Source organism: Amphiprion ocellaris, chromosome 7 (assembly GCF_022539595.1).
Source record: "Amphiprion ocellaris isolate individual 3 ecotype Okinawa chromosome 7, ASM2253959v1, whole genome shotgun sequence".
NCBI classification, from domain to species: domain Eukaryota; kingdom Metazoa; phylum Chordata; class Actinopteri; family Pomacentridae; genus Amphiprion; species Amphiprion ocellaris.
Genome location: NC_072772.1, coordinates 37,429,683 through 37,455,281, shown reverse-complemented (window position 1 = coordinate 37,455,281; position 25,599 = coordinate 37,429,683). Strand labels below are relative to the sequence as shown.

At 43.3% G+C, this 25,599-nt stretch overlaps 1 protein-coding gene across 1 annotated transcript; it reads right to left on the bottom strand.

Annotated features, from left to right (window-relative positions):
- Window positions 1-11,745: 11,745 nt before the first annotated feature.
- Window positions 11,746-20,323, bottom strand: LOC111575525 (ras-related protein Rab-1B-like). Its single transcript, XM_023280720.3, has 6 exons — window positions 19,957-20,323; window positions 17,771-17,843; window positions 17,602-17,697; window positions 14,579-14,674; window positions 14,371-14,502; window positions 11,746-12,883 (listed from the first exon to the last, which is right to left on the bottom strand). The coding sequence occupies exons 1-6, from the start codon at window positions 19,968-19,970 to the stop codon at window positions 12,650-12,652; spliced, it is 645 nt and encodes a 214-aa protein (XP_023136488.1). The 5' UTR covers window positions 19,971-20,323; the 3' UTR covers window positions 11,746-12,649.
- Between the last annotated feature and the right edge of the window lie 5,276 nt (window positions 20,324-25,599).

Sequence of the window (25,599 nt, the reverse complement as noted above, 5' to 3'; positions counted from 1 at the left end):
AACAGAAATGTTGGTCACAGTTTTACAGATCAGCCATCTCAAAACATACCGTTCTGTCTGACCAACAGTCTAGAACCTTACATATTGAATATGCTCTAATGGACAGAACTCAGAAATACTGCAAGTTTGACTTCTGTCAAATTTTTTGTTTAAAAATTATTTAAACAGTTATCAACCCCAGTTATCACAGTGGAACCAGGTGGGTCCACAAACACCAAAATAGTTCCTGAAAGAACCTTCATTTGGCTTCTGCTCAACCAATCAGGGTGAGGGGGCGGGGCTGCAGCTACAACAAACAAAAACAAAGAACTGAAGGACTTTACAGGTGTGACCTCTGACGGCAGGGGGTGGGGCTACAGAACGAAGCAGGTGTGACATCACAGTAAGTGGAGGTGAGTGAGGGGGCGGGGCAGAGGACCAGACTATGAAGATGGAGGAGATAATATCAATCTTTATTGGTCATTGCACATTTTCATATACAACGAAATTTCATTTGAGCTGCCCTGCCAATGACAGCTCCGGCTGCTGCGCAGTGCTGCGTGCACCTTTCTTGAAGAAAAAAAAAAGAAAAAGGACATGTTGGGGTCTGGGTAGGGATAGCAGAGGGTCAAAGAAAAAAAAAGGCTCGTTATACCAAATGAAACCTCCAATGTTGGGAAATTCAATTTGAGAAGGAACCTAAAAAAACAAACCCGCAAACAGACAAAGCATGACATTAGACAAGGATAGTTGGGATAAGGATGTGGGATGGTGGAGGGGGGAAGCACCGCACAGTTAGCCGGTTCCTGTGCAGCAGTGCACGGATTCCTGGCTCCTGTGTATGGCGAGGAAAGCTTGTGGAGGCAGGGGGGATGGTGGATATGGGAATGTGTGTGCGAATGTTTAGCTCAGTCCTCAGTTCATGAGTCCGATGTGTGTGTATGAGTGTAGCCCATCTTCTTCCGTCTCAGACCTCCGGTGTCTCAGTTCGCGAGGGTGGGAGCGCGATAACACGGCAAGGTTGCTATGGAGACGTCCTCGGTTGGCCCGGTCCAAAAGTCAACAGGTGTCCTTGGGAAGGTGGGGGGGGGGGTGTAGGAGAGCTATCTCTTGGCCATGAAACTTCCAGAGGAGTTTGTTATTGTTCCAGGGGCGCCAGAATGTAATCAGTTATTCACATGTTTGGGCGGGAGAGAAGTAATTTCACCTTCTCCCTACTGCTCTCAACAATTTTAGACCTCAGCTGTAACGATTCTCACCCTGATGGCTTCCAATCTGCGACTCAAATCAACAGTCACACCAAGCAAATTGTTCATCTTACGATTGAGTTCGTCATACCGAGAATCGGCAGCCGTGATCCGTTCGTTTGCATAGACCAGCAGAGTTTGGACGTCGTTTCTGTCTGCGGTGTTGTAACGTGTGGTAGTATGAGCTGAAGAGTAGTCAGCCATGGACTTGTGCTAGTGGATAGCAAAAAGAGCGAAGACTTGGAGATTTCCACAGGTTTCCATTTATTTTAGAAATAAAAAATATAAAAGTCAGCTCTACCACATATTACTTTAGTGAGCACAGAGGTCCGCGTACACACGGTCGAGTCCATGACACAAGCGTCAGGAAAACTAGGAACCATGAAGAAAAAAGGGAAGAAGAGTGACCTATTAACCATACCAAATTAGCAAGGCGCCACCATGTGGCGAGATAGCGGAATACCATAGTAATGACAATAGCAATGACTGTTACATAGTCCCCCCTGGTGAGAAAAAGGCTGTCCACAGCCGTACACAGCTGAAGATGCAATATACCAAACCTTGTAGCATCCTATACATAGAGCACAGTTAAGGTAGGCACACACAGGGCAAAAGACCGTACAAAAATGAAAGGTGACCTATGGCAAAATAAATGTACAGTAGAAAACCTTTTTTTTGTGTGCATAACCAAAATTTGAACTGCAAAATTAGTAAATTAGCAGCAAACATGGGCAAAGTAGAGCAAACAAAACATCTAAACCCTGCATAACTAAAACACAATGTAACGATTTTCAAAGAAACAGACTTTCAACCAAAAACAGTTTACTTCAGGTCAAGCCTGTCAGTGTGGAAAACATTTGTCCACCTTTTATCAGTCCAACCAGACATGATTCTGGGATGACGTCTGGGCCTGAGGTTGTAATGGCCAGTAGGAAATGGATCTGGGCTACTCCTGGGTGAAAGATCCTTGGAAACAGTGTCCTCATCAGCATTAGAGTCAATGTTCGGCAAATCAAAAGGCAAAGAATCAGAGTCATTTCCAGTGTCCGTGGGTGGGGCATGAGGAGCAACAGAGTCAGTGTCCAAAACCTCAGAGGTCCCACTCTCAGGAGGAGAGGAAATAAACTGTCCTTTTGATGTGAGAGAATCCCAAGTGTGAAATGGTTGCATATTCACAACATGATAAACACCAGCATCAGTACCAGAGTCAACCCAAGTGAGTCTGTAATTAACATCACCGAGTCTCTGAGTTACACGCAGTGGTCCTTCAAACAGAGGTGCAAGCTTAGCTGTAAAGTTAGACTGAGCGTCAGACCTAGGGTGAGTCTTAACTCTGACAAGGTCACCGACATCAAATGTGGTGTGTCGACGTCGTAGGTCATAGTAACGCTTTTGTCTGTCATGACTATAGTCAAGTGCTGCTCTGGCATGGTCATGAGCTTCCTGCAGGGAGGCTCTGAGAGTCTCAGGATAAGATATACCTGGCTCATCAACACCGTCACTGGAGGGTTGTGTGATAAGGTCAAGTGGGGTGTCCAACTCACTACCATAAAGCATCATGGAGGGACTCAGTCCGGTACTGTCATGTGGGGCGGTACGTAGAGCGAAGCAAATGTGAGGGAGGTACTTGTCCCATGAAGTGTGTTTGTCATCTACGTAGGCGCGGATGGCAGTTTTTAGAGTCCAGTTGACACGTTCGGTAGCATTAGTCTGAGGGTGATAAGCAGTAGTGAGTCTGTGTACAGAACCTAGGGTAGAAACAACATGTTCAAACAGTTCACTCACAAAAGGAGACCCTCTGTCAGAAATGATATAAGTGGGTGCACCATGTCTAGCAAAAATGTCAGTAACAAATTTACCAGCGGCTACCTGAGCCGTAGCTTCTCTGACTGCACTTGCTTCAATCCACTTAGTCATATAGTCAACAAGTACAATTAAGTATGCATTACCAGCTGGGGTGCGGGGTAGTGGGCCAACAAAATCTACTCCTACATACTCCCAGGGCTTCTGAGGTACAACGGGAACCATAAGACCTGCAGGTTTTCTCTGACATGGTTTAGAGAATTGGCACACTGAGCATGAAGTTACATAGCGTTTTACATCTGCGGCCATTTTGGGCCAGAAAAACCTGAAACGCAGTCTAGCTAATGTCTTAGAAACACCAAGATGACCTGCAGTGGGGTGGTCATGATAATACTTAAGTAGTGTGCCTCTCATAGAAGTAGGTGCAAACAGTTTTAGCTCTTTTAGTGGGTGCAAAGCACATTTTGACTTAGAATCTTTGTAATACAGTAGAGAGTCATTCACAAAATATTGTGACAGATCAACATTATCTGAGTTTTCTTGTGAGTCTGTTTCAATCTCTCTGAGAAGTGGACCTGTGACAGGATCATCTAACTGTAGCTGTCTCAAATGAGAACGATCCGCTGGCATGACAGGAGGCAAGGCACGAATGTCCAAACTGCCAATGACAGCATGCTCTGGTAAGAGATCCATCAGACTGTCACAAGTTAAAGGTAGAGGATTGCGCGATAGAGCATCCGGCACTTTGTTGTGTATGCCAGGTTTGTGCACAATAGTGAAGTCAAAGTCTTGTAAACGAAGGGACCAGCGGGCAAGCCGGCCTGTGGGGTTCTGACGAGACATAAGCCATTTGAGACTGTTGTGGTCTGTAAAGATGGTGACGTGCATACCTTCAACGTATGGGCAAAAGTGCTCCAGGGCCCATATCACAGCGAGGCACTCCTTTTCCGAAGTGCAGTAGGGGAGTTCAGCTTTGTGAAGGGAGCGACTAGCAAAAGCCACAACATACTCACGACCCATGTCATCCTTTTGCATTAAAGCTGCTCCAAGACCAACGTCACATGCGTCAGTGTGAATGAAAAAGGGGCGCTTGAAGTCGGGGAATGACAGGACAGGGGCCGACGTGACATGGTTTTTTAAAATGTCCATGGCTCTCTGGCAGTTGTCGTCCCAGCAGAAGGATGCGTCCTTCCTCGTGAGAGCGTGAAGAGGTTCAGCATGACGGGCATAATCCTGAATGAAGCGGCGATAATAACCAGTCAAGCCGAGGAACTGTCGGACATTTTTCACTGAGGTGGGGACATTAAACTCCTTCACCGCCTTAACTTTGTCTGGATCCGGCGAAATGCCTGATGATGTGATGCGGTAGCCGAGGAAGGTGAAGTCTTTGAGGCAAAACTGGCACTTTTTGAGTTTCAGTGACAGGCCAGCAGTTTGGAGTCTTTCCAGCACTTCCTCAAGATCCACTAGGTGCTGTTCAAAGGTAGGTGAGGCGACAACGATGTCGTCAAGGTATACTGCACAAGTTTTGTAAATGAGACCAGCAAGTACAGAGTTCATGAGTCTTTGAAAAGTTGCGGGTGCGTTGCAGAGCCCAAAGGGTAGCACCCAAAACTGGAAGAGACCGCAGTGTGAAATGAAGGCAGTTTTTGGTCTTGAGTTCTCTGCTACTGCAACCTGCCAATAGCCTCGTGCTAAGTCCAGTGTAGAGACAAAATTACCCCTTGCCAAAAAGTCTAAAGACTCATCTACTCGTGGTAAGGGATAAGAGTCTTTTTGAGTTACTTGGTTGAGGCCCCGAAAGTCCACACAGAACCTGGCTGCTCTGTTGACGATGACTACAGGAGCAGCCCAAGGGCTTGCAGAAGGTTCAATGATATTGTCCTTCAACATTTGCTGCACTTGTTCTTCAATCACACACTTTTTTGCAGGAGACGTGCGATAGGGTGGGAGATTCACAGGTTTTGCATCACCAGTCTCTATGACATGTTCAGTGAGAGCTGTTCGACCGAGATGACCGTCAAACATGGGGCCAAACTTGGTGAGCAGATCGAGCAAAGCGTCTTTATTGTTCTCTGAAAGATTTGCCTCTGACACTTTTGCTGCAAGGTCCAAGTTGAGTGAATCCATTGACATAATTGTCTCAGTTGCATGTAATGAGTAGTTGTTTTGAAAATTTTCTTCCTCATCTGCGAGGGGACAGGGGATGTCATCCATGTAGACTGTCCTTGTGGGAACATGAATAGACACAGAAGCTCTTGTCATAAAATCCATCCCCAGGATGAAAGGAGAAGACAACCTTGGTATCACCGCGGAGCGCTGATAAAAGTTCTTGTTCATGAATCCTATATTGAGCCAAGCGACACCTTCAGGGATACAAGGAGCGTTGTTGGCAAGATTAACTGCTGGGCCGATCCACTCACTTGTTTTGTTTGGGTAGGTGCCATTAACTTGGATGAGATCTGCTCGTACAGCCGAGAGGGAAGCACCTGTGTCAAGAGTAGCATCCACAGACGTAGAATTGAAGTTTATTTTGGTTCTCAGAGGAGTATTCCAGTGGACTTGTGAAAAATTGTCCTCTAAGTGTCCAAGAATTTGTCCATCTTGTAGTGGAGGTGAGTGAGGCTCAGTTAGCGACATGGGGGGAGGGTGGCCTCTGCGAAATGTCCTTCCCCCTCTGTAATTTACCGACTGCTTGTTCTGCAGTGGGGTTTCAGTCCTGTTATTATCAGTCTTTTGTTGGCCTGAGTCGCGGGGGGCCGGCACTGCAGTTGGCTGTGTTGAAGCAGGTGTACCGTTACAGTTCGGGCAGGAGCGTGAGGTGAACCCTGGTAGGGAGCATTTGAAGCAGTAAGGTTCAGGCCTACGCTGCTCTTTGTGACGCGAAGAAGTCTGTGGTCCGCTTGGTCCAAGCACTGAGTGAATCTCATGAGCGCGAAGTAAAAGCTCCATTACAGAAGTGAAGTTGGTGCCATACAGTGCAATTCTGTATTTTTCAAGAGAGTGCTTACTGATAAGTTCAATTTGCTCTTTCTCAGGTGGTGGACTCTTTAATTTGTTAAACTCACTCAGCATGTGAGCTATAAAGGTTGGAAGTGGTTCATCCTGAGCTTGAACACGATCCAAAAGTCCTCTCAGAATGCGTTCTTGATTGTCAGAAGGCAGAAAAACTGTTTTGAATAGCTGACAGAACTGACTCCATGAGGTTATGTGAGGACTCAGGGCTCTGAACCTTTTACTGGGCTCTTTTGCAAGAAAGTGTGGAAGTTCGTTTAATAATTGTCCATCAGTCAGGAGCAATGAGGATTTGTATGAACTAACAGCTTGCAACCAGTCCTCAGGCTGTACCTTATTGTCACCAGCAAACACAGGAGGCTCCAGTTTGGCGTGATGCAAAGCTGCTGCGATTACTCTGGAAGTGTTGCTGAGCTCCAGCGACTGTGATGAAACAAATGGATTTGTTGGCAGGAATGGATTGGTAATGTTGTTATTGACTGCAGGTTCAGCTCCGTTCATTGCAAGAACGTGAGGCGTGGACGTGGCAACAGGAAGAACAGGAGACTGTAGGACAGCGGGAGGAATGTGGATTTCCTTGTTGAGACGGTTCCACTCTTTGAACAAACTCTGCTGCATGTTCAGAGAGTCACGTAAACAGTCACTAAGTCTGTCTACATCTGCTCTTAAGTCCACTAGTTGTTGGCTAAGGTCAGGATTGTTCTTTTCAGCAATATCGTACATTGGTATAGAGGTAAGCTCCATGTCCAAGTTAAAGTCAAAGTCGCCTGGGTAACGTGCCATTGTGCTTTCCAAAAATAAATCACACTTTAACACAGCACAGGCCTTTACAGTAAAAGGATGAGTCAGTCAGTCCAAGCTATGCTGACAAAAAATGTAAAAAGCGCGCAAAAATGCTGGTTAAGGCTAAACACTGGAAAAGCTAGCAAGAAAAACATCACCCAAAGCTACAATAAGAATAGCACATTAATAATCACGTTAATTCAAACATGCATGGCAGCTTAAACTATCGCTGAATGTACGCATATACTGCCGTTGACGTTTAATAACCGTAGAAAATGGCTAGCGCTAATATTTACAGTCATCTAAGTCATAACTCACAGTCAAGGGTCCGTCTATTTTCAGTAGAGGGGAAAATGTCATTGCATTTTAATGAGGGCGAACAGATTCCCGCGCAGCTCCAAATCGACATGAAAAGTTCCGCTTTAAGCTTTATGTGGCAGAAGACATTTGTAGAAAGTAAATCCAGCTTTGTTCTGGTTCATAGAATTTACGTGCTTTACTTTTGCGTGGCGGAGTTAGCTCGTTCATCCGAGGAAAGCGCGCTGCACTCACAGTTGTTTCCAGGAAGTAGACGGTTCCCACTCGATGCGGCGTTGCTGCGATAACCGGGGAAAGTTGTCCGGGTGTCCGCAGAGGCAGAAAAATCGTTGGAGGGATCCAAAAACTTGACCGAGGTCCAGAGAAAAAGTTCGGGCGCCAGTTGTAACGTGTGGTAGTATGAGCTGAAGAGTAGTCAGCCATGGACTTGTGCTAGTGGATAGCAAAAAGAGCAAAGACTTGGAGATTTCCACAGGTTTCCATTTATTTTAGAAATAAAAAATATAAAAGTCAGCTCTACCACATATTACTTTAGTGAGCACAGAGGTCCGCGTACACACGGCCGAGTCCATGACACAAGCGACAGGAAAACTAGGAACCATGAAGAAAAAAGGGAAGAAGAGTGACCCATTAACCATACCAAATTAGCAAGGCGCCACCATGTGGCGAGATAGCGGAATACCATAGTAATGACAATAGCAATGACTGTTACAGTCTTCCTGATTTTCCAGAAGCTCAGGCCAGTGAACAAGCCAATTATCAGCAGGCCTGTCATCATAAATCCGAATATATAAACATCTTCCACATCCTCCACGGATAGGGGTGCCAGGCACATGATCCCCTTCCACTTCCCCCAGGCGTCGATCACGTAACCAGAGGCAAAACTCCCATCCGGGCAGGTAGGCTCCCCTAGGCCTGTGCTCTTTGTGGTGACAATCATGTCAATTGCGTTGAGAGACCAGTTAATCAATTCCATGATCGGTGTTTCGAAGGTCCAGTGCCAAGCGATCGCTCCAAGTCAGACAGACGAGACGAAGACGAAGAAATGCAGCAAGCAGGGAGACATGAGGGTAGGGAGGAACAGAGATAGCGGAGCAAGGAAAAGTGCGACCGCCTCCTACGAGAGCTGAGAGCAAAAATGAGATAAAAGGCATGATGGGATATAATGGGCAGCTTCAGTAGGCGGAGCCAGACTAAAGGTCACAGGGGATTGGTTCATTTGTGTGGACTCATTTTAAAGAGTAGAAGAAGAAGATACTCCAGGCAGCTACGTTACCACCTACAGGACAGATGCAGCAACTACAGCCTTCTACAGACTAGCATAGCTTAGCATTTAGCAACTGCAGCCTTCTACAGACTAGCATAGCTTAGCATTTAGCAACTACAGCCTTCTACAGACTAGCATAGCTTACCATTTAGCAACTACAGCCTTCTACAGACTAGCATAGCATTTAACAACTACAGCCTTCTACAGACTAGCATAGCTTAGCATTTAATGACTGCACTGGAGTTAGCTTAGCATGGCTAACCAGGTTTATACAAGGAGGGTTCATTTTAGAAGGTCTCTGAGGTTTAAATCACCATTTGGTTTTCTGAGATTCTGATACGAAAGTTTGGCTTCAGGAGGTTCAGATTAGAGGTTTAGTTCATGGAGGTTCAGATTAACTTATTAAACACTGAAATATGCATCTGGAAAACAACATGTCAGCATAACCTGTGTCTTGCTTGTCGTTTCCATCATCGACTGTGTTCCTACAGAATTGGTAGAGCAAAGCTATGTCCTCTCTTCTATTTTCCATCTTTTCATCCCATTGTCAGCCTTGATTGAACGTCTCCCTCCAGCTCATATTATCAGGATCAGACTAATTCTTTGGACTGTTTTCCATCAGTCAGTTTGTCCTCTTGGTCAGCAGTAACAGCAGCTAAATATCTAGCTTCTACTGCTGAGAAAAAGATCACATTAGCATGGATTAGAGTAGGGTTAGCAAACAGCACAGAAAACATGGAAGAAGAAGCTGAGCCCATCAATACCTATTATCGATTAATATGGAGCAGAAAACTGTACAGAGAAGATTTATTTTTCAAACATTCCAGTTTTGAATGACCCGTAAGAGAAACAGTCAACCTTGTGTTACTTGAACACAACATGAAATGTCGTCTTTCACAGATCTGAAGCAGCTAAAAACACTTTTTCCTCCGAGAAAATGAATAATTTATTTTAGAAATAAATGTGATGTGATAACAGAGGTTGTGGTGAACAGAAACTAATCAGTGGTAATGTATAAATGAAACTAAGAGTGAACTTTGCTCCAAAATAACAAACAAAACCACACTATTCTCTGGAAGTCCGACTTGTCTAACAAAGTAAAGTTGTAAAATGAAACACAAAGTCTTACCTCCCTCTCTAACTGAAACAGGAGAAAATGGTCTAACAAAAAGTATCAGCTCACGCCTTCAAACATCAACCACACTGCCTGCTTTTACCAGAGCTCCACTCAGTTCCAAGGAGGCAGGTACAGTTGGAGCTGGGAGCACGGAGTGGTTGGTTCAACAGTTCAACATCGACTGAGCACAGAGCGTCTGCTTAAATGCAGGAGAAGATGGCTGTCTGCTGATTGCTTCCAGCTGCATACCAGTCATTCCCTGATTGGAGTAGCAGCACCTTCCCATAATCCAGAATACACACCACCTGTGAGAATAATAGAGGGAGAAGGGAAAGAGGAAAAAACAACCTGCTACTACCTGGCTCCAGAGGCAGAGGGCATGACAGGAGACTCTGAAGTCACCTGGAAGAAGGCTTTTTGGTCTGAGGAGACCAGGATGGAGCTTTATGTCCATCAGACTAGATGATATGTTTGATGGACACCAAACACTGAACATCATCACAAACACGCCATCCCCACTGTGAAGCACGGTGGTGGCAGCATCATGATGTTCCTCAGCAGCAGGTCCTGGAAGGCTGGTAAAGGTAGAGGGTAAATGAAATCCTGGAGGACAACCTGATGCAGTCTGAAGAGAACTGAGACGTGGAGAAGATCAGTTTCCATTCAGATGGTGAGTCAAAGCAAACAGACAAAGATCCTCAGAGATGGTTTGAGGACAACAAGGAGGAAGTTCTGGAGGAGTCAGAGTCCAGACCTCAGTCCACCTGAGGATCAGTGTCTGGACCTGAAATGGTCCAAAAAGCTGCACAGATCCTCCTCACCTTTTCCTCCAACCCTGATCACTGCCAGGCATTTACTTTCTTTGTGCTTCACTGCAGCGGCTGCACATCCTGAAGGCATCAGTCCAGTGAACACGGTGTATTACTCCATCTCTGGCTCTTAGAGTTGCTTAGAGAGTCTCTAAACAAGTCGGTTTATCATCCGGTTCATGATTACATTTTAATACAAGACAAAAGTGTTTCAGTTTTATATTTTTACAGAGTTGGAGCTCACAGGAGCCAGATTATAAATGGATGGTCAATGAACTATCCTGACTTTTATCACAAGTCCTCAGAGATTCATGTCTCGTACAAGCTCAGCCTCTTTCAACATTAAAGAGTAACTCAGAAAAACAGACATGCTGTCTTCAAAAGTCTTTATTCTGCATGTTTTCTTGGTTTCAAGGGCAGAAATCAGTGACCAGATTAAATATTTCTCCAAACTAACACACTCCTGAGATGAAAAAAATGACCAGATGCTTCTTTTTAACGTCCAGCTGGGGCATGTCAGCATCATGAAGACACTGATTGGAGGAGATTTCCTTTTTCTCCACTGAAAACAACAGCTTTTGTAGCCGAAACTTCACTTTAACACAAGAGACACACCAGACATGTTCATATTTACACTTTATATGACTTCTTATTGTATGTTTCAGGATCTTTTCTGAATCGAGACTCTGAAAATAACTTTATTGACATAAACGACCAAGCGAAACACAACAAAACTAGTAAATACAGTGAACCACTACCGCTACTATGTCTATAAATAAAACTCCTCCCATCCTGTGTAAAGTACTGTTCAAATAGAGCTGCTTTTATAGGACAGGTTTCAACATTTTATATCTTATTTAGTCAGAAATGGTTCTAAAACTCCTGAAATATTCGTTGTTTGGTTGTTTCTTTTCTGAGTTCTGAATCTTTCTGTCCCGTTTCCTCTTTAATAAATCACAGATGTTAAAATATATTTCATTCAAAAATACAGAGCTCAAAAATATCTTGTAGTCCAGCTAAAAACACGTTTCTCTTCCAAAGTTGTATTTAGTGTTTGATTGAAACAGCAAAGATGACAAAGATATCACAATAAATGTGTTTAGAACACACAGCCACTAGTATTAGTCCTGAAACTGCAGCAGTGGATGTGTTTAGAATCACACATCTGCTCTTTACAACCTGGATTCATTCTGGAGTTATTCCATATAAAACAACCTAACAAAGTTCCCCCCAGAACCTCCTCAGAACATCTGGTTCTTCGTCTCCAGTAGCTTTATCAATGATTCTACCTTCAGACTGGGAATATTTCCAGAGTTCCAGGTCCTTGAAGTCCATAGAGGAGAACGTCCTCTGGAGAAAGTTCTAGAGTAGATCTACTGACTACTGTCCAGTTGTCGGTAGATCTACTCTAGAACTTTCTCCAGAGGACGTTCTCCTTTCCTGCTTCCAGTCTTTAGTCTCACTTAGAACATTCCAGGTCTTTGAAGTCCATAGCGGTGGGTCCAGATTTATCACTTTTTAAGTCACAAGACAAAACTTTGATAATAGCATTGATCACTGTGATTCGTCCAAACATTGATATGAAACATGTGAACACCAATGCGGATTCTCCATTTTTTTTCAGCATGGTGGTGGCAGCATCATGGTGTGTGTTCTTTGGGGTAATTTTGACTCTTTTTGTGGAGATTTTGAGTCTGGGGTGTTTTTGCTTGTCATTTTGTGGTATATTCACCTATTTTTGTAGTGATTTAGGGTCATTTTGTGGTAGTTTTGTCCATTTTTGTGATTTGGTCTGTTTTTGTGGTTATTTTGTGTCTTTTTGTCGAAATTGTGCTTTTTTTGTGCTGGTTTTGCATCTATTTGTGGTAGTTTTGGCCTTTTTGTGGTTATTTTGCATCTTTTTGTGGTCATTTTGGTTTTTTGTAGTGATTTTTGGTCTTTTTGTGCTGATTTTGTGTTCCGTTGTGGTCATTTTGGCCCTTTTTGGTGTTTTGTTCTCTTTCTGTGGTAATTTTTCAGCTTTTTTAGTTATTTTCATTACAATTTTTTTTTTTTTACCAGAACTCAGATGTGTTTTTCCTCCTAATTGTCCTGGTTCTATCTGCTGGACCGATGAAGTTCTGAAAAAGTCCATTAGAAAGTGATAAATCTGGACCCTCCTCTTTGGAACTCTGGAAATATTCCCAGGATGAAGGTAGAACTCCGATCACTGATGAAGTTACTGGAGATGAAGAACCAGATGTTCTGAGGAGGTTCTGGTTGGAGGATTAGTAGATCTTGAGAAGGATAACCAGGTAGTCAGGGCTCCTCCTCAGCAGCAGTTGCTGGATTCCTGAGTTTGTTTGTCTCCTCCTAGCCACAGGGGGGCGCTGTTGATCTTGGTGTTCTGAGCCCTGCCGTCCATCGGATCGCCCTGCATGCCTCCTCCCTCGCTGGCCAGACGCTTGTGGATCTCGGAGGCCATGGTGAGGAAGGCCCTCTCCACGTTATCGGAGCTCTTAGCGCTGGTCTCCAGGAAGGGGATCTTCAGAGAGGAGGCCAGGTCCTGATGGAGACGAAGACAGAACCATCAGAAAGGAGAAACATTAAAGCACATTTCAGAGGGAAGCATTAAAATGTTCTAAACGTGGTTTCACTGTGAAAACAAACCCTCTTATTTATGGTAATTTTGTGTCTATGGTCGTTTTGTGTCTATTTGCAGTAGTTTATTGTCTTTTTTTAGCCATTTTGTGAGTCTCTGTCGTCATTTTGCATCTCTAGGTTGTCCTGTTGCATCGCTTTATGGTTGTTTTTGTTTCTTTGCGTCCATTTTGTGTCTTTATAACAGCTATGTTTCTCTTGGTCATAATTTTGTGTTTCTTTGTCGTCATTTCATGTGTCTTTGTGGTCGTTTGTGTGCCTTTTTGTCCTTTTGGGTTCATTTGTGAATGTTAGCCATTGTTTTGTGTCTTTTTAGCTATTTTTGAATCTTTGTGGTCATTTTGCTTCTCTAGGTTGTCCTGTTGCATCTCTCCATAGTTATATTTTGTTTCTTTATGCCCATTTTATGTAATTTTTTATTAGTTGTGTGTCTATTGATCATCATTTTGTGTCTATGCAAATGTTTTTTGTCTCCTTCTTCTTGTTGTATGTGGTTTTGGTCATGTTCTATCTGTTTGTGGTCGTTTTGTGTCGATGTAGAGGTTTTTTTTCTGTCGTCATTTTGTGTTTCCCTGTGGTTGTTTTTTGTTTCTTTGCATCCGTTTTGTGTCCTTTTTACAGTAGTTATGTGTCTCTTGGTCATCATTTTGTGTTTCTTTGTCGTCATTTTGTGCGTCTTTGTGATTGTTTTGTGTCCCTTGTTGTCCTTTTGGGTTCATTTGTTAACGTTAGCCATTGTTTTGTGTCTCTGTGGTTGTTTTGCATCTCTAGGTTGTCCTGTTGTGTCTCTTTATGGTTGTTTTTTGTTTCTTTGCGTCCATTTTGCATCCTTTTTACAGTAGTTATGTGTCTCTTGGTCATCATTTTGTGTCTATGCAAAAGTTTTTTCAGCTCTTTTTTGTCATTTTCTGTCTCTTTGTGGTTGTTTCGGGTCTAAGTAGAACTTTTTTGTGTCTTTTTGTCATCATTTTGTGTTTCCCTTTGGTTGTTTTCTGTTTCTTTGTGCCCATTTTGTGTCTTTATAACAGTTTTGTGTATCTTGGTCATAATTTTGTGTTGTTTTGCTGTCTGTCTGCATCTCTTTGTCGTCACTGTGTCTCTTTGTGGTCGTTCTGTGTTTCTTTGTCTATCTGAGATTCTACAGCATTATTCTAATTTAAGAATCTGAGCAGGACAAACCAGATGTGATGAGCTGAATAAAAGGAATCTGGAACTAGAATCATGAGGATTCAAAATAAAACTGTGGAATCACAACCAGTCAGAGTTCAGCTGCAGATATTCTCAGTGTGATTTGTGGAAACACGAGAAGGTAAAGGTGGCGTCTTTGATCCTGCAGAATGAAGTCTGCAGCAGGTAGCCTCTAATTGGCTCGTTGCTCTGAGTCGCTGTTACCTGGGCGGTAGCAGCGTCCACCGCTTTCTTACTAACGAGGTCAGACTTGTTTCCAACCAGCAGCCGGGAGACGTTTTCACAGGCGTAGCGGTCGATCTCATCCAGCCACTGCTTCACATTGTTGAAGGACTCCTGAGGAGACGCAGCAGGACCGCCGTTAAACGTTCACACCTTCAAGACGTTAACCCTAACCCTAACCCACACTGACCTGCTCAGTGACGTCGTACACGATGACGATCCCGTGAGCTCCTCTGTAGTAGCTGGAGGTGATGGTTCGAAACCTCTCCTGACCTGCCGTGTCCCACTGACGGTTCACCAAGAGAAGAACAATCAAGAATATCACCCTCAGAACATCTGGTCCTCGACCTGCAGTAACTCCATTAATGATCAGAGTTCTACCAGAACCTCCTCAGAACATCTGGTGCTCTATCTCCAGTAACTCCATTAGTGATCAGAGTCCTCTCATCATGTCATGATGCCGCCACCACCGTGCTTCACATCATGATGCTTCCACCACCATGCTTCAATCATGATGCTGCCACCACAATGCTTCACGTCATGATGCTGCCACCACAATGCTTCACGTCATGATGATGCCACCACCGTGCTTCACATCATGATGCCGCCACCATCGTGCTTCACATCATGATGCTGCCACCACCGTGCTTCACATATGATGCCGCCACCACCGTGCTTCACATCATGATGCCGCCACCACCGTGCTTCACATCATGATGCCGCCACCATCGTGCTTCACGTCATGATGCCGCCACCACCATGCTTCACGTCATGATGCTGCCACCACCATGCTTCACATCATGATGATGCCACCACCGTGCTTCACATCATGATGATGCCACCACCGTGCTTCACATCATGATGCTGCCACCATCGTGCTTCACATCATGATGCTGCCACCATCGTGCTTCACATCATGATGCTGCCACCACCGTGATTCACATCATGATGATGCCACCACCGTGATTCACATCATGATGATGCCACCACCATGATTCACATCATGATGATGCCACCACCGTGATTCACATCATGATGATGCCACCACCGTGATTCACATCATGATGATGCCACCACCGTGCTTCACATCATGATGATGCCACCACCGTGCTTCACATCATGAAGCTGCCACCACCGTGCTTCATGTCATGATGCCGCCACCATCGTGCTTCACGTCATGATGCCGCCACCACCGTGCTTCACGTCATGATGCTGCCACCACCATGCTTCACGTCATGATGCTGCCACCACCGTGCTTCACGTCATGATGCTGCCACCACCGTGCTTCACGTCATGATGCTGCCACCACCGTGCTTCACATCATGATGCTGCCACCACCGTGATTCACGTCATGATGCTGCCACCACCGTGATTCACATCATGATGCTGCCACCACCGTGCTTCACATATGATGCTGCCACCATCGTGCTTCACATCATGATGCTGCCACCACCGTGCTTCACATCATGATGCTGCCACCACCGTGATTCACATCATGATGCTGCCACCACCGTGCTTCACATCATGATGCTGCCACCACCGTGCTTCACATCATGATGCTGCCACCACCGTGCTTCACATCATGATGATGCCACCACCGTGCTTCACATCATGATGATGCCACCACCGTGCTTCACATCATGATGCCGCCACCATCGTGCTTCACGTCATGATGCCGCCACCACCATGCTTCACGTCATGATGCTGCCACCACCATGCTTCACGTCATGATGCTGCCACCACCGTGATTCACATCATGATGCTGCCACCACCGTGCTTCACATCATGATGCTGCCACCACCATGCTTCACGTCATGATGCTGCCACCACCATGCTTCACGTCATGATGCTGCCACCACCGTGTTTCACGTCATGATGCTGCCACCACCGTGCTTCACATCATGATGCTGCCACCACCGTGATTCACATCATGATGCTGCCACCACCGTGATTCACATCATGATGCTGCCACCACCGTGCTTCACATCATGATGCTGCCACCACCGTGCTTCACATCATGATGCTGCCACCACCGTGCTTCACATCATGATGATGCCACCACCGTGCTTCACATCATGATGCTGCCACCACCGTGATTCACATCATGATGCTGCCACCACCGTGCTTCACATCATGATGCTGCCACCACCGTGATTCACATCATGATGCTGCCACCACCGTGATTCACATCATGATGCTGCCACCACCGTGCTTCACATATGATGCTGCCACCATCATGCTTCACATCATGATGCTGCCACCACCGTGCTTCACATCATGATGCTGCCACCACCGTGATTCACATCATGATGCTGCCACCACCGTGCTTCACATCATGATGCTGCCACCACCGTGATTCACATCATGATGCTGCCACCACCGTGCTTCACATCATGATGATGCCACCACCGTGCTTCACATCATGATGATGCCACCACCGTGCTTCACATCATGATGCCGCCACCACCGTGCTTCACATCATGATGCCGCCACCACCGTGCTTCACATCATGATGCCGCCACCATCGTGCTTCACATCATGATGCTGCCACCACCATGCTTCACATATGATGCTGCCACCACCGTGCTTCACGTCATGATGCCGCCACCACCATGCTTCACGTCATGATGCCGCCACCACCGTGCTTCACATCATGATGCCGCCACCACCGTGCTTCACATCATGATGCCGCCACCATCGTGCTTCACATCATGATGCTGCCACCACCATGCTTCACATCATGATGCTGCCACCACCATGCTTCACATCATGATGCTGCCACCACCATGCTTCACATATGATGCTGCCACCACCGTGCTTCACATCATGATGCTGCCACCACCATGCTTCACGTCATGATGCTGCCACCACCATGCTTCACATCATGATGCTACCTCCACCGTGCTTCATGGTGGCATGCTGTGTTTGTGATGATGTTCAATGATGTAAAGTATGGTGGTGGTAGCATCATTATGTGGACCTCTATGTACTTTGAGGGCCTGTAACTCTGAATATATTCAAAATACGAAGGTAAAACTTGGTATGACTTGGTATGACTTCATTAAATATACTGCGGTTATTTTACATAAAACAGCTGATTTTGAGGGGTCAGGTTTCAGATTTGGTTGATTTTACAGTGACTAATTAACTTGAATGAAGTTTCCATGACCCTGTTTCATTCTGCTTCAACTCTCCTCATAAAGAAACTCTTACGATCTGTAGTTTCACCATCTTCCCATCCATGTCGATGGTCCTGATCTTGAAGTCGACTCCGATGGTGGAGATGTAGCTCTCAGTGTAGGTGTCGTCCTGTGGAGGAGCAAAGTGTTAACAGCTGAAACAAAGACTGTGTGTTTGTGTTTGTGTGTTTTTCTGTTCGTACCGCGAAGCGAAGCAGCAGACAAGACTTCCCAACTCCAGAGTCACCAATGAGCAGAAGCTTGAAAAGGTAGTCACTGGAAAAGACACACATCCATTAAATTCAGGCTAAAAATTAAATTGTGCCAGAGTTCATTTAAACTTACTCAATTTTAGGATATTTTAAATGTCAAGTTTTTAGTTTGTAAACAATTTCCTATTCCAGATGTTAAAGATCGTACTCATTAAGAAACATCCTGCAAAAGAACAGTGCACATCAAGGGTCCGGGTCCAGAAAAATACACTGTCGAACTTTAAATATGTAAAAATGACTGCAAATATCTGTAAAATAACTATATTCTTACCTTTTACAAATATAGTACAACAGTGTAATTTTACGGTTACACAACTACTCTGATTACTTTCTGTAAAAGCACAGCTTGTGATATGGGCCTTAAAGTTTACCCAGAATGACCTTTTTAAAGTTTTCTCTGGTGGATTATGAGAAACCAGAAACACATCCAGGGAACCAAAGATTGTTTCTGTGACTCTAAACTGTTCACACTAGGATACTTCCCATAATACTGATGATCACACTAGGATACATCCCATAATACTGATGATCACACTAGGATACATCCCATAATACTGATGATCACACTAGGCTACATCCCATAATACTGATGATCACAGCTGCCCAATTTTGTCCAAAAGGATTCAAAATGTGACTCAAAAATGCCCAAGCGTTGACCAAAATGGCTTTAAAAATGACTTTAAATTTGTTCAAAAACACCTAAAAATTGTCAAAAATGATTCAAATATCAAGAATGACTCAAGATTTCTCCAAAATGAACTAAGATTTGTTCATAAATGACATGAAATTTGTTTAATTACTCAAACATTCCCCAGAATTACATCAAATTTGTTGAAAAAACTGTCCAGACTTAAAAAATATTCAGAATGTATCGAGAATTGTCCACAAAGGCTTCAGAATTTCTGCAAAATGACTAAAATTTTGTTTAAAGTGACTTGAAAATTGCCAAAAAGTTATAGAAAATAATCCTGCATAACAGAAACCAGATTCAGTGTTCAGACTAGGAAACCTGGATGTAAAACTGATCTGGGGTCAGTTTTTCCCAGAACTCAGATGTGTTCCTCCTAAATGTCATGGTTCTATCTGCTGGACTGATGAAGTTCTGAAAAAGTTCCTTAAAAAGTGATAAATCTGGACCCACCTCTATGGACTTCAAGGACCTGGAATATTCTGAGACTAAAGACTGGAAGCAGGAAAGGAGAACGTCCCCTGGAGAAAGTTCTAGAGTAGACCTACCGACAACTGGAGAAAGTTCTAGAGTTGACCTACCGACAACTGGAGAAAGTTCTAGAGTAGACCTACCGACAACTGGAGAAAGTTCTAGAGTAGACCTACCGACAACTGGACAGTTGTCCGTAGGTCTCCTCTAGAACTTTCTCCAGGGGACGTTCTCCTCTATGGACTTCAAGGACCTGGAACTCTGGAAATATTCCCAGTATGAAGGTAGAACTCTGATCATTAATAAAGTTACTAAAGATGAAGAACCAGATGTTCTGAAGAGGTTCTGGTTGGAGATTTTCTCAGCTGTTTTTGGTTTTATCTAGATGGACCCAGCAGTTCTAAGTGTCTCTTATCCGTAGAGATGAAGACTGTTCATTTTGTTCTTTCTCCAGTTGTGCTGCTGTGACTGACCAGATGTTTTTCAGGTGAAGATGGTTAAAGGTGAGCAGAGACTGTCACAGATCATACAAAACACCCAACAGTAGAACTAAACAACCCTCAGATCCACTGTTCTACTATGAACTCCCTCTCAAGGCAGCAGAACTGTGTGGAACGAGTCACACATGAAGAACTACGATACCCATCAGCCACCGGGGCCCAGTGACCCAACAGCAGTTTACCTGGAACTGTCCTGTATGGAAAATGAACTGGACTTCATTTCTCCTGTAACCGTGGAGCATAAACCACCTAAAACTGTCAGATGATCTACTTTATACTTCATATTTTACACAAATCCAAACCACAGAAACACGTATGTGGATGCAGATAAACACTCGTACCTTCATGAGATTATATCAGAGCGTAAACACAGAATCTATCGATGCAGGGCTCAACCTTAGAGTCAAACAGTTAAAGAGCCGTAAGAGCGGAATGTATCAGCAGACAGAAACACTTACTACTCAGGATTCATGGCGTCCCACCAAGTGGCCAACAGTCCCTGAAAGTGAAGCAGGAAGCAGCCAGACAAGCTCTGACTGGTGCTGCTGGGAGTCCGGTTAGCTGGTGGTGTAGCTGGTTGTGTGTCTGGTTGTGTGTCTGGTTAGCTGGTTGTGTGTCTGGTTGTGTGTCTGGTTAGCTGGTTGTGTAGCTGGTTGTGTGTCTGGTTGTGTGTCTGGTTAGCTGGTTGTGTGTCTGGTTGTGTGTCTGGTTGTGTGTCTGGTTAGCTGGTTGTGTAGCTGGTTGTGTGTCTGGTTGTGTGTCTGGTTAGCTGGTTGTGTGTCTGGTTGTGTGTCTGGTTAGCTGGTTGTGTAGCTGGTTGTGTGTCTGGTTAGCTGGTTGTGTGTCCGTCTGTGCGTCCGTCTCTGCGTCCTGGTGGCAGAATGATCCGGACTGCAGCTGACTGATGAGCTGCCTGCTTCAGCTTCATGGTTTATTAATGAAGATCAGCTCAGGTTTCACTGATGAAGCACTGATGGTTGTTGTTCAGCTTCTTCACCTCAAACCGTCACTGCAGCTCTGAACCCTTCAGACTCTCAGGACAACTTTCACCTTCTGCAACAGCAATGCAACTACTGAACTACTTTAAATTCACACAGATAATGTTCTCTAAAAGCAGAAAGTCTTTTAGAGGGAACTTTGAAGAGTATTTCACAGATGGATTCATTCTGCTGATCTAAGATGAGGTCCAGACTTGCGTAGAGTTACACTGATCAGCCACAACATTAAACCACCTGACTAGCACTGCATAGGTCCCCCTTATGAGGTCAAAATGCTCTGAACTATGGGGTCTGGACCAGGACGTTGGCAGTGGATCCTGTGGGTTCTCTGGGAACCAAACTGGTTCCTCTGCATCCTGTAGATGTTTGATCAGACTGGGGTCTAGGAAGTTTGGAGGTGAGATCAGCATCTTGGGGGATGGTCGTGTTCCTCAGGATGTTCCTGATTGTTTGGTGTGTTTTCCTGGGTGACATGTAGGATTGTTATTTGCATGAAGGAGTGTGTTTGTTCTGGGAGAACATTTATTTGGTGTCTAAGTTTCGTCAACATCAACAAAGGAGTCCCTCCTGTGTACTTTATTTATCTTCTGTACATCACTGTGATTTAATTCATCCTTCTTCTTCTGGTACATTCCATCTCTGGCACATTTTCTTTTCTTTAATTCCCTCTTTTTTTCTTTGCTGACTTTTTCTTTCTTTTCTAATTTACATTTTTATTTCTTGGCCTCCCCTTTTTCCTCTCATCTCCTGATTTCTTCTCACGTTTTCCTTCCCTCGACTCTTCTTGCCTCTTTTCCTCGTCTCCTCCTTCAGGATTGGACAAAGCGATGTGGTTTTATTCTCACGTTGACCCCTCTGGTCACGGGAGCGAGCAGGGAGCAGGGGATTGTGGGATATGTGATGGCTGAGCAGCTGTGACGGGGTCAGGGGTTGCCCTGACGACGGCCTGTTGCTGGGGCGGAGGCGGCGGTGCAATGGTTGCCGAGCAGCGGCGAGCTTTGTGGTGATCCTGATGGAGGAGGAAGGTGGGAAAACTGGGGGAAGGGACGGCGAGAAGGAATAAAAAGAGAAAGGAGGGAACAAAGACGGAGGGTGAGAAAGCAAAGGGGAAGGGTGGGAAACATCTGAGAGCAGGGAGGAGGAGGAGGAGGGCCTGGAAATATCCATGTTTGTAGCTCGTTTTCACTAAAAACTGGGAAAGTGTGACAGCAGAAGAGCAACAAAAATACATTTTAAAATGGTGGAACACTGTAATGATGGAAAACTGTAAAAACTGTGAATTATTTAAACTTTTACTGTCAGATTTCAGTCCCACACTGACAAACGTAACTAATTATTGGGACATTTCATGAAAAATTAGTCAAACCTCCTCAGAACATCTGGTTCTTCATCTCCACTAACTTTATCAATGATCAGAGTTCTACCTTCAGACTGGGAATGTTTCCAGAGTTCCAGGTCCTTGAAGTCCATCGAGGAGAACGTCCCCTGGAGAAAGTTCTAGAGCAGACCTACAGACAACTGGAGAAAGTTCTAGAGTAGACCTACCCACAACTGGAGAAAGTTCTAGAGTAGACCTACAGACAACTGGAGAAAATTCTAGAGTAGACCTACAGACAACTGGAGAAAGTTCTAGAGTAGACCTACCCACAACTGGAGAAAGTTCTAGAACTTTCTACATGAGACGTTCTCCTTTCTGGCTTCCAGTCTTTACGTTTAGTCTCACTTAATAATACGTGAAAATATTACAAAAACACACAAAATCTTCACAAAATTATGACAAAATGACTCCAAATCACCACAAAAGACAAAATCTCCACCAAAAGTAGCACAATTACCACAAAGAATCAACTGTTTCCGTATCTACAGTAACTATGCTAATGATCATGACCAATGAAAGACCAAAAATCACCACAAAAAGACACAAAATTACCACGTGCAGACTCAAAACCAGCACAAAAAAAATGCAAAATTATCACAAAAAGACACAAAATTTCCACCAAATAAACCAAATTACCACAAAGAACCATCTAGTTCTTCATCTTCAATAACTTTATTAATGATCAAGACCAATGAAAGACCAAAAATAACCACAGAAAAGACACAAAATTTGCACAAAAATTCAAAATTTCCACAAGAAGAGACAAAATCACCACAACAGGGTCCAAACTACCACTAAAAACATAAAATCAGCACACAAAGGTGCAAAATTACCACAAAGATGGCCAAAACTACCACAAAATTACCCCAAATCACCACAAAAACAGGTGAATATACCACAAAAAGACACAAAATCTCCACCAAAAGAAGTAAAATTACCACCAGGAACCATCTGGTTCTTCATCTCCAGTAACTTTATTAGAGATCAGAGTTCTACCTTTAGACTGGGAATATTTCCAGAGTTCCATAAAGGCAGGTCCAGATTTATCACTTTTTAATGGACTTTTTCAGAACTTCATCAGTCCAGCAGATAGAACCAGGACATTTAGGAGGAAAAACACATCTGAGTTCTGGTAAAACTGACCCCAGATCAGTTTTACATCCATCCAGGTGTTTCAGTCTGAACACTGAATCTGGTTTATGATCAGAACCTTTTTATTCTATCATTTTATTCAACTGTTGACTCAGAAATTGGATCATTTTCAAGCAATTCAGGACAATTTTGATTTCATTTTCAGCAAATTTCCTGTAATTTTGGATCATTTTTTAATCATTTTGCACAAATTTTCAGTAATTTTCTATAATTTTTGAAGCATTATGGACTAATGTTGTGTTGTTCTACAAATCTTCAGTCAGTTTGGATCATTTTTGAGTCATTTTGGGTGAATTCTGACTCATTTTGGACAATTTTCTGGTCATTTTCAACTAGTTTTATATCAGATTGGATATTTTCTCATCATTTTGTTTAAGTTTTGAGTGTTTGGGATCATTTTTGAGTCATTTAGTACAAATTTCATGTCATTCTGAACTCATTTTCTGGAATTATGGACAATTTCTGAATCATTCCAGACGATTTAAATGATATTATGAACAATATTGAGTAAGTTCAGATGTATATCAAGTGATTTTAGACAATATTTATGTGATTTTGAACAAATTTTATGTCGTTTTAAACAAATTTTTAAGTAATTTTTGGATAATTTCTGAGTTATTAAACAATTTTCAAGTAATTTTGGACGCTTTAAATGACATTTTGAACAATTTAGTGTGTGTGTGTGTGTGTGTGTGTGTGTTTTAGTGTGTGTGTTTTAGTGTGTGTGTGGCTGGAGTTAAACCCGTCATTGTTTCCTTCCGAGTCTCAGGAGACCTGAGGGGATAAATGCTGCTTTTCACTATTCAGCCTCGTTTTACCACAAACTGCTGCATGTTTGTTTCTCAGTCTGTGTGTGTTTGTGTTTATTTGTTAGTCTGTGTTTGTGTTTATTTGTTAGTCTGTGTGTGTTTGTGTTTATTTCTTAGTCTGTGTGTTTGTGTTTATTTCTTAGTCTCTGTTTGTGTTTGTTTCTTAGTCTGTGTGTTCGTGTTTATTTCTTAGTCTGTGTTTGTGTTTATTTGTTAGTCTGTTTGTGTTGAGTCTGTGAGGTTGTGTCTGACAAACAACACCATAAACCATTATTTTGTAATGAAAATCAAACTGGTAGTTGTTAAAGTTTCATCCAACTAAATCTCAGGAAGTCACTTACGTCTGTTTTAAGAAAACAACAAAAAAAACTTCAAACATTTGCATAAGTGAAATTTTTTACTTTATTTTTCATTAAATTAACAAAAAACTGACTGAAATGTGTGTAAACTAAAAAGTTGATGCTGAAATGGTTCGAATAGAAGCTCAGACGTAATAACTGAAGAGTTTTTTGTGTTTGCATCTAAATCTAAATGTGCTGTTGGGAGAAAATGTTTGTATTCATGAAAAAAAAGAAAAATTGAAGCTTATTGTGAAGTTTTTTTGTCTTTTCACTTATTTTAAGTGAAAAGACAAAAAAACTTCACAATAAGCTTCAATTTTTCTTTTTTTTACAGAAATATCAAAGAAAAAACAAAAACAAAACAAAGCTAAATGCTACAAATAAAAACTAAAGTGGAGTAAAACCAGGAAGTAAAGATAAAAACCTTGTGGAAGTGAATGAATCCTGGTTGTAGAACCAGAACTGAATGTTTCTAAATTCCTGTAAGTTCATTTAAATACGACTCATTTACACCAGCTGATCTATTTTCAGACAAAATATTAAATCATCTCTTTATGTTTTTAAATAAACATGAGGAGAAAATGTGTTAATGCACGTTTCTGCTGCTGCTGCTGCAAAACTCTCCCTGAACCATAAAAACATCGTATTCCACGAAGCTGACTTTCTGCCTGCTTTCTGTCTTCTGGTAGTTCTCAGTCTCCCTTTGCTCCTTTGTCATCTTTTTTGTCATGTGTTGGGGAGTTTCTTGTTTCATTTCATATTTCTTTTTGTTAGTTTTCTGTCTTTTGGAGAAATTGTGTACCTTTTTGTAGTAGTTTTGTGTCTTTTCTGGGTAATCTTCAGCCTTTTCAGGGTCATTTTGTGTGTTTATGGGGTGTTTTTTTCCTTTTTGCAGTCATTCTTTCTGTCAGCTGATCAGTTTGCTTCAGCGATGGTTCTGACAGATAATTATAATTAATATATTATTGATAAACGATCCTGTGGATGGATCAGGAAGGAACAGCAGCTCTCTGGTTTTTAGTTTCTTATTTCAGTAGCAGTTAATCATGACTCATGAACAGAGGTTTCCGTTTTAAGTCCTAAAAACAAACTCAGCTGTTTATAGTTTGGACAGTTTCAGATTTAAACTTTTATCCATGATTAGAGCTCAGAGAAGAAACTCCTCCTCCATCCTCTGTGACAGCTGGGAGTCCGTTTTCCCGCCAAAACACCAGCTGTCTGTGTGTGTGTGTGTGTGTGTGTGTGTGTGTGTGTGTGTGTGTGTGTGTCTGTGTCTGTGTGTGTGTCTGTGTCTGTGTCTGTGTGTGTGTGTGTCTGTGTCTGTGTGTGTGTGTGTCTGTGTCTGTGTGTGTGTGTGTGTGTCTGTGTCTGTGTGTGTGTGTCTGTGTCTGTGTGTGTGTGTGTGTGTCTGTGTGTGTGTGTC